A 10323-nucleotide genomic window follows, 5' to 3' on the forward strand; every position below is an offset into this window, starting at 1 on the left:
TGGATGCATTTTTGTGACTACAGGCTGCGTTTTTCCTGACCATAGGGAACACAAAACTGCAGCACGTGGACATAGCCTTATAGATGAAATACCAAGCTCAGAAAAAGGGAGCTACGTACTTGGGGGCTTGTACTGAATAGAAGCGACTAAAGCAAAAAAAAAAACGGAGCCAGAGGTATAAGTAGGTATACATGAAGTATAAAACTTTGCACTTTTGAAAGCTTTTCATAAAATTAGGCTCTGGAAGGTATATGTATAAATGTATCTTTAGGATCGGTGATCAAAAGAAGGACGGAAATTCTGCATTTTCATTTCATCCAGGCCACAGCACAAAAGTCAAAACTAAGTAAGCGCTTTTTTTTGGTGGTTTTAGGTGTTTTTTTAAGTATTCGCAAAGTATAAAGACTGTTTCCAAGACCGGTGCCAGCGATATTAAGGCATAAGCGCTGCACATTGCCCCGTCACAGGCCGCAGCACATCGCCTCTTTATATACTGCTGCAATCTGATCATCTAAGGTTTGATCATTCGCCACCCACCAGAGGATATTACGCACTTTTTATACTTTGCGTGTGAGATTTATGAGCTCTGATTTTTCAGACTCGGTCTGGAAACCTGTTAACGATCTTTTACTATAAAGAAAACATTGAGATTTGCTGACAAGGTGTAATGGGCAGGAGAATGTGCAGTGTGCGCCGCAGAGAGGAAGTGGCTTTGTGCTTTCAGCAGCTGTTCTGAAAGAATTGCTAAATGGCTCCAGTCCCAATTTTAGTTTGGAAAAGACCCTGGGGCATTCAGAGGATAAATTATTCTGTGGATCCTGCTGTAAAAGCAAAGAGATTGTCTATTTATGAAAATGCAAGTGTTGTATAATGACAATATGAATATCTCCATAGAGGCGCAGCAAGGGGTTCAGCTCAAGGGGGCGACACGACATCTGAGTGGGCTCCGAACCCCGGTGCAATTGCAGCAGTGCACCCTAATCATACCGGGTAAAGGAGAACGTCAGCAGATGACCGCGCTATCTCATGAAAAGAAGTCTCTACACAAAATCCAACATGGATATGACCGCCATACTGTGGTGGGGGGCACGGGGCAGGCAGTGTGTACTAGTCGTGGCAGCAGGGGAACAACAGATCACAGCACAACCTGTCATTAACCTCACCTCCCCGTCACTGCACCACACACAGGAGGACTCCGTTACAGTCTCAGACGTCACACATTCACTTCTCTTCATCAGACAATACAGTTCAGACTCGGGTCTTTCTTAAAAAAAACATTCCAACTTTATTCCTGGGATCTTCATACAACTTCAGCCCGCATCCTACCGGCACCGGTATCCCTCTAATGGGGGTTCACACTTCATACAATTTTGCAACAATCTGTTCTCTGGCACCCGGGCACCATCTAGATTGTATGGGTCTCTTTCCTTCACTTTACTTCATGTACCGCACAGGGGCCTGTATCCGTCCAGGGGTCTCCCCTTTGTGCCAAGCCATCCAGACATACCCACACCAACAGGGGCACACTGACCTTTTCCGTGAGTGAGGGCTTATTTTGGTTCCTGCCAGCAGACACTGACGCGAAGCTGACGACCGTCCAACTAAACTCCTCTCCCTGGGGGGACGCGGTTCCACCATCAGTACAGGATCCCGCGTGTCGCAGCCGTGGGGGTGACCCATAAGGTCAGGACTCTTTACTTGGGGGCTCATTCCTCTACATCTCCCTGGGGACTCTCCTCCTTCTCTCCCCTTAACTTTCCCTTATATACCCCTGTTCTTCTTCTCCCTCTGCCTACCCAGGTGCCAGGGCATACACACTGTAACACTGCCACCTGGTGGCGAACTATACAAAGTAACAGGCCATAAATGTGCCGGGTACAGATGCAGGGGTGGACCTAACCCTTAACCCCCCCCCCTACAATATAGTGACCATATAGTGGGTGAGACCAGTCCTGCAGAACAGTACAGTTATAGACAGTGACCCAATACTGAGCCGCTGCTGCCATATTTGTCCCTATTAGTGCAACACGGTAACAGTGCTCATCTCAGTGCCCACCACTGTGCCCCTTACTAAGTAAAATGCTGCCTTTGTGCTCTCTAGATGATAAAATTTTCCCCTAGAAAATATTAATATCCTCAGTGAGTGCCCTAGAAAGTAATAGTGTGCTCCTTTGATGGCTACAATACAGTGAGTGCCCCTCTAATGCACTAATGCGTCTTAAGTGCCCACTTAACATTTAATAATGTCCTCTGAGTCCCCACAAGACATTATTAAACACATACAGTATAAACCCATTCTCCAATACAATATTATGGCTTCTCTAAGCCCCCTCCAGTATGATCCCAGACAGACAATATGATCCCCCACATACCATATGATGTACCATCAAATAGTATGATCCCCCAAACCCCCCCCCACACAGTATCATCCCCCACAGCCGCCTACATATAGTATGATTTCTCACACACATTGTGATCCCCCACAGCCCCCAACACACATTATGATTGTATGATCCACGTATATTATGATGCCCCAGAGTCCACCTACAAGTATTGACTGTTAAAATTAAAAATAAACATAATATTTTCTCCTAACCCTGGATTCTAGGGAGGTCACCGACATAATAAAAGACAAGGCCTAGATGGACTCGTGTAGCAAAGTCATCACACTTGGGCACAGATGGGACATCATCACACCGCTCCGCCCATGGAAGAACTTTGATGTTATGTGCACTCACCCTGCCCAATGGAGAACCATAGGGCAGGGAGCCACATCTTCTTTCTTTTCCAAAGGGATTAACTTTATTGGCATGCTTTGCATGCCGATAAAGTCAAGAGGTGAATTCGCTCCGGATGGGCCATTCCTCATGAGTAGTCTCAGGGCAACTGCCTCCCGGTGGCTATGTAAGAGGGTGACTAGTCCCGTTTGTTGTTGCAGTACCAAGGCCCAAAAGTTTGTCTGGCTCATTTGAGGAATAATTAATGCTGCTCAACCCAGATGGGAGCTGCAAAAGAAGAGGCCCAGCCTGTGGCAGCAAGGTGATGGAGAACGGAAGAAGGCAGTAAAGAAACAGATGGAGAAGCCGGAAGAGACACCACCCTGGGAGGTGTAAAGCAGTGTAAAAGGACTCCCATCGCCAAGCAGTCTGACGCCATTATTGGTAAGTGAAGTGATCAAGATGGAGCTAATGAAGATGAACTGTCCACTCAAAAACAGTTACCAGCAAGCTAAGAGAATTAGGACAATTCCTAGACATACAGTATTTGGCGATGATATGTGTGCAAAAAACAGCTTTAACTTCTTGTGAAAAAGTAATAAACTAATTTTAGTCAGTCTCCTTGCGAAATATAAAAAAAATAAGAAACTGAAATATTATTTGTGTCGCTGTATCTGCAGTTGTCCAGACTAATAAAAGGGGGTCTAATTTCCAAAATGGTGTCACTTGTGGAGGTTTCCACTGTTTAGGAACATAAGGGGCTTTCTAAACGCGACATGGCATCTGTTAATGATTCCAGACAAATTTGCATTCAAAAAGTCAAACGGCGCTCCTTCCCTTCAGAGCCCTGCCGTGCACCCAAACAGTAGATTTCCACCACATATGGAGTACCAGTATACTCAGGAGAAATTGCACAATAAATTGTAATGTGCATTTTCTCTTGTTACCCTTCTGAAAATGTAAAATTTGAGAAATGTGAAAGATGTTATTTATTAACTATTTTGTGTGACATAACTCCTTCAATTAAGGGCAAAAAAAGTCAAAGTTTGAAAATTGCTAAATTTTCAAAATTTTCCCTAAATTTCTGATATTTTTACAAATAAACACAGAAAATATCATCCTAAATTTACCACTATCATGAAGTACAACGTGTCACGAAAATACAATCTCGGAATTGCCGGGATCCGTTGAAACGTTCCAGAGTAATTACCTGTCAAAGTGACACTGGTCAGAATTTAAAATAATCGTCTGGTCATGAAGGTGAAAACCAGGCTCGGGGCAAAAGGGGTTAAATAAACCTGACAGGCTATACTCCAATTGCATCTCAGTTGCCTCATTTTAAATCCAAAATAGTGGCATAAGGAGCTCAAAACATGAACATTAAGTCACTGTTCAAATATTTCTGGACCTAACTATACATTTTTTTTATATATATATATATATATATATATATATATATATATATATATATATATATATATATACATATATATATTTATTTATACAGTGCCTTGCAAAAGTATCCATATCGCTTGAACTTTTTCACATTTTCCTAACTTTACACTAATAAGCTTGTTATTTTATTGGGAGTTTATATCATACTAGAAGGTGGCCCGATTCTACGCATCGGGTATTCTAGAATTTACGTATTGTGTAGTTCATGTATGATTTTTGTTATATATATATAGATGTTGTTGTGTGTAGTTACCAAGTGTTTGTGTAGGGCGCTGTACATGTTCTGGGTGTTGTCTGGGTGTGGCGGGGGGTGAGAGCGGTGTTGTATGTGTGTTGCGTGTGTTGCGTTGTTTGTGGAGCGCTGTGTGTCTGTAGCATTGTGTGTGTGTGTTGCGTGGTTTGTGTGTGTTTTGGGGGGAGGTATGTTTTGTGCAGTGTGTGTGTTGCGCGGTATGTGCGTATATTTATGTATGCCGCGGTGTTTGTGTGTTGGGTGTTGTGTGTGTGCAGCGTTGTCTGTGTGTGTGGGTGTCTGTGTACGGCGGTATTTGTGTTTCCCAGTGTGTGTGTGTTGTGCAGTGCGCGTGTGTGTGTGTTGTGCAGTGCGCGTGTGTGTGTGTTGGGGGGAGGTGTGCACCTCCCATCGTGCTCCATCCCCCATCCTGCGCACCCCCCATCGTGCTCCATCCCCCATCCTGCGCACCCCCCATCGTGCTCCATCCCCCAAGCTGTGCACCCCCCATCGTGCTCCATCCCCCATGCTGCGCACCCCCCATCGTGCTCCATCCCCCATGCTGCGCATTCCCCATCGTGCTCCATCCCCTATGCTGCGCATTCCCCATCGTGCTCCATCTCCCATGCTGCGCACTCCCAAACGTGCTCCATCCGCCATGCTTCGCACTCCCAAACGTGCTCCATCCGCCATGCTGCGCACTCCCAAACGTGCTGCATCCCCCGTGCTGCGCACTCCCCATCGTGCTCCATCCGCCATGCTGCGCACTCCCAAACGTGCTCCATCCCCCATGGTGCGCACCCCCCATCGTGCTCCATCCCCCATGCTGCGCACTCCCAAACGTGCTCCATCCGCCATGCTGCGCACCCCCCATAATGCTACATCCCCCATGCTGCCCGCAGCATCAGCCTCTGTGCCCGCAGCATCAGCCTCTGTGCCCGCAGCATCAGCCTCTGTGCCCGCAGCATCAGCCTTTTCTGTCCCTAGCATCAGCCTCTCTCCTCCCAGCCTACCCCAGCCTCAGCTCCATCCGCCAGGCTGCGCACCCCCCATAGTGCTCCATCCCCCATGCTGCCCGCAGCATCAGCCTCTGTGCCCGCAGCATCAGCCTCTGTGCCCGCAGCATCAGCCTTTTCTGTCCCCAGCATCAGCCTCTCTCCTCCCAGCCTACCTCAGCCTCAGCCTCCCCCAACATCAGCCTCTCTTCTCTCAGCCTCCCCCCTCCCAGCCTTCCCCAGGATCAGCCTCTCTCCTCCCAGCCTCCTCCAGCACGCCGTGCTCTTCTGCCGACACTCACAGATCCGATCGCATACACTCACACCCACCCACCCGATCGCATACACTCACACCCACCCGATCGCATACACTCACACACACCCACCCGATCGCATACACTCACACACACCCGATCGCATACACTCACGCACACACACATTGACGATATTACACATACGCGCTCACATCTCACAACATCCGGAGATACCACATGCTTCTGGCCATGTGATCCTCCGGCAGGTCCTGGAAGCTCACAGCACAGTATCGCCGCCGAGAAGCAAGCGATATCCCAGGATGTTGTGAGTGTGTGGATGTGATGTGTGTGTGAGGTGTGTGTGTGAGTGAGTGTGATCTGATGTGTGTGTGTGTGTACTCACCTGGGAGTCGGAGCTCCGTGTCCGTTGGGCCAGAGCGAGCGTGCATTGCGTGAGGGGGGTGGGGCCTGCAGAGAGCCGGGGCGAGAGGCCAATCCGTGTGGGGGGTGGGGCCATGGCGAGCCAAGCGGCCAATCAGCTTTGTGTCACCGTAAGGACACAATTTTGGAGCATGACAGACAGACAGACAGACAGAATAAGGCAATTATATATAGATACCAACACAAAGTGGTATTTGTGAAGAGTGAAGGAAATGATACATGGGTTTCTAAGTATTTTAAAAATGTAAAGCTGAAAATTGTGATGTGCATTAGCATTAAACCCGCTCTAGTCTCCAATTTGTGGTTTGAAAAAAGCACTGTAGGGGATAGAGCTAGCATGTGGAAGAAGGTGCTTGGGTCTTATGAGACAAAAGAACTTTTTAGGCTAAATGCAAAACGCTATGTGTGGCAGCACACTAACACTGAAAATGAACCTGATATCACCATCCCCACTGTCACACATGGTGGAGTCATCACTATGCTGTCGGAAGGCTTGTCTTCAGCAGGGGCAGTGAAACTGGTCAAAGTTAATGGAAAGATGGATGGAGCTAAATCCAGGGTAATTCTGGAGGAATACCTGTTAGAGGCCACAAAATACTGGAGACTGGCAATAGGCTTATCTTCTAGCAGGACAAAGACCCTAAACATCCTGCCAGAGCTACACTGGAGGGTTTAGATCAAATCATATTCATGTGTGTGAATGGCTTAGTCGCAGTCCAGACCGAAATCCCATAGGAAATCTGTGACAAGACTTAAATTGCTGTTCACAGACGTCTCCATCCAATCTCACTGAGCTGGAGCAAAGAAGAATGGGCAAAAATTTCACCTTATAGATGTGCAATGTTGTTAGATACATCCTCCAAAAGAATTGCCGCAGTAACTGCAGTGAAAAGTGGTCCTACAAAGTATTGACTTAAAGGGGCTAAATACAAATGCACGCCGATTTATATATTTTTAAATATTTAAAAAAAACTGTATCTTTTCTTTTACAAGTCACAAATACTTGCTATTTTGTGTTCTTATATCACATAAAATCCCAATATAACAGGTTTAAATTTATTTGTGTAATATGAGCAAATGTGGGAACGGTAATAGGGTATGAATACTTTTTTAAGGCATTATATGTACTGGCTATTTTGAAAGTTTTGCCTCTTGGAAGGCAAGACAGCAAGAATTGAAGTGAAAAAAAAAGGGTTTAAGGAAGAGTTGCTGGAATTTTTTATTTTTTTTTGTGCATTTTCTATGTTTAGTCTTCCTTTTTCTGCCAGAAAAAAACACCATACCAAGAGCATGCAATGTTAAAATATATATATATATATATATATATATATATATATATATATATATATATATATATATATATATATATATATATATATATATATATATATATATATATATAGAGATATATATATATATATAATAAATGTCAAAAATGTAAAAAATAAAAAAGTGCTGCTTCTTAGAAAACAATTGCAAGTTTGGCCTTACACTAAATTTACTCCAGCAATGTCTCCATATGAATCTGCTCTTAGAACATTTCCACTTTCTGAACCTCAGGACGCTGTGATATATGAACTCCTTAATGTTAAAAACATAATTTCTCTGTTGGTACAGATATTTATTATCCCTGCTGTCACGGGGGACTGATGAACACAGTAAATAAGCTGTTTATACGCTTGTTTGTGGCTCTTAGAGGAAGATCGTTCATCATATGAAGTCATCCAGATTATCACACATAACTGACCATTCACAATCCTTATTTACATGGTAAGCGAGTCCCGTGTAATCCGTCTCCTTAATATACAAGCGGGAGTTATTTGTGCGGAGACGTCACAGGGGTACTATGTTCCATTTCTTATTTCCGATAATGGCAACATAATAAATATAACAGATGATGGATGATTGATTGTTGGTGCCGTTTACCAGCGACTAAGATAAAACATTTAAATATGTTTTTCTCCTAAGGCTAGTTTTACACTTGCGTTAAACGGCATCCGTTGCATTGCGTTGTGTGATGGATGCAACGGATGCAACGGATCGTACAAAACAACGGAAAGCTTTTTTTTTTTTTCTTCTTTACAGTTTTACCGGCAGCAGACTATTGTGAACGAACAGCTGATCACCCGGCGGCCGGGTGCTCAGCTGATCGCTCTCACATGCCGGCGGCCGGGCGCTCAGCTGATCGCTCTCACATGCCGGCGGCCGGGCGCTCAGCTGATCGCTCTCACATGCCGGCGGCCGGGCGCTCAGCTGAGAGCCCTCACATGCCGGCTGCCGGGCGCTCAGCTGAGAGCTCTCACATGCCGGCTGCTGGGCACTCAGCTGAGAGCTCTCACATGCCGGCTGCCGGGCACTCAGCTGAGCGCTCTCACATGTCGGCGGTCAGGCGCTCAGCTGAGCGCTCTCACATGCCGGCTGCTGAGCTGAGCGCTCTCACATGCCGGCGGCCGGGCGCTCAGCTGAGCGCTCTCACATGTCAGCTGCCGGGCGCTCAGCATAACGCTCTCACATGCCGGCGGCCAGGCGCTCAGCTGAGAGCTCTCACATGCCGGTGGCCAGGCGCTCAGCTGAGAGCTCTCACATGCCAGTGGCCAGGCGCTCAGCTGAACGTTCCGCCATCGAAAAACAAAATAAAGTTTCTGTAATTTTAAAAAAAAATAAAAAAATGAGCATGTGCAGTGAAAAATAAAGGTTTCCGCCGCTCAAAAGAACGTTACATGCTGCGTTCCCTCTGCCCGACGCAGCGTCAAAATAACGACGCTGTGTCGTCCAGCGGATGCAACGCTGACCCTTGCGTTACAGTGCGTCGTCCATACAAGTCTATGGAGAATAGCATAGTGCGTTAGTGACGGACTGCGCTGAACGCAAGTGTGAAAGTACCCTAATACTCACACATACTGTCATAAGGCTGGCTATATGAGTCCGACATTCATGGTATGAATGTGGACCGTTATGTCCAGACTGGCGGAAAGGCTCCGGATCTAAACTACATCTGCCGCTATCACTGCCACCACTGCCTGGGACTTTGTCCATAAAACACTGGTGGACTCACTGAAGGCGCACTGCTCCTCTAACCTCTGCATCCTTCCCCCTCTAACATGACATATGACTTTTGTCTGCATTCTCGAGCACCTTACCCATACCGCAGATGGCCTGAGCACCATCTGATATTGCAGATTTTTTCCCCCAAACCCTCAACGCTTTAGACTCAAAACCCTGATGAAGGCTTCCTAGAAGCGGAAACGTCGTTTTGCTTAGGTTGAGGTGCACCCCTTTTTTCAACAAATCAAAAATAAAAAAATCCAAATTCTATTTGACCCTTTGTTGTCTCTTGAGTGCTGGAGTTACCCTTTATGATTACGGATTTTTTCCTCCTAGCACTGACTTATATTTTGTTGAGCCGGACCCTATTTTCTTTATACAGTGTGTCCACTGAATGTTTAAACACGGATATGTCGCGCTGGAGAGGACAGCGTGACAGAGGTCTGTTGGGCAACCCTTTGAACAATACCATTTACTGTACAGTATGTACTATTAGCAGTCTACAGTATTTCGTCAGGTATGACGTTGCACACTTATTTGCATAATAGGGTAATTCTCCATTTTATACGTTCTAATCATAGCTTTTCTGTATGCAAGGTGTCGATTCGTATTGAATTGATGATGTCCTACAACTTTGAAATTCACTTTTTTTCTGTATCTCGTTCCGTTTTCGAGATGGAAAATCGAACTCCGTTGTTTCCCACCAGGTGGCACTATAGGTGGTTTCATTGCGTAGCGCATGGCTACGTTACTATACCTAGACACCACTTCTATGCCTATAGCTGCTGCCGTTCTCAAGTTAATGGCGGTGGACAGGATATGGGTGGACACACTGTATATGAGTCTGTCCATTCCAGATCAGGAGACTTGCGACCAGTTTGGACATTGTGGTTAAAGATCAGACTGTGAATGTCGGATGTATGAAACTGGCCTTAAAAGGGTATTTCCAACTCCAAGATCCCAATATGTAGTGTAATGATAATAATATTAGCAAATTCCTGCAATTAGAAATCAATATACAGCATATCTCCTGATATAGCCATGTTTCTTACCTCATGTGCAGGGCATTGCAGTTTATGTATGCTTGAATCTGAGAGCAAGCCAAGAAGGATTCAGACAGTGTTGAAAGTCAAAGACGGATTTACAAAATACTATCAAAATAATAAAAATGTATTTTTTTTTAC

At 45.6% G+C, this 10323-nt stretch overlaps 1 protein-coding gene across 2 annotated transcripts in view; it reads left to right on the plus strand.

The window, feature by feature from the left end:
• The window catches only part of LETM2 (leucine zipper and EF-hand containing transmembrane protein 2), a 136620-nt gene extending 133248 nt beyond the window's left edge, over positions 1-3372 (plus strand). Inside the window, exon 11 of one of the 2 annotated variants that reach the window (XM_075346393.1) lies at positions 2939-3371. In XM_075346393.1, the coding sequence (XP_075202508.1) occupies positions 2939-2983 (45 nt within the window). In that variant the 3' untranslated portion in view covers positions 2984-3371. Of the gene's footprint in view, positions 1-2938 lie in introns of both variants that reach the window. The other variant, XM_075346394.1, reaches the window with a different exon arrangement.
• Positions 3373-10323: the final 6951 nt, after the last annotated feature.

This window comes from Anomaloglossus baeobatrachus, chromosome 4 (assembly GCF_048569485.1).
Source record: "Anomaloglossus baeobatrachus isolate aAnoBae1 chromosome 4, aAnoBae1.hap1, whole genome shotgun sequence".
In the NCBI taxonomy this organism is placed as follows: domain Eukaryota; kingdom Metazoa; phylum Chordata; class Amphibia; order Anura; family Aromobatidae; genus Anomaloglossus; species Anomaloglossus baeobatrachus.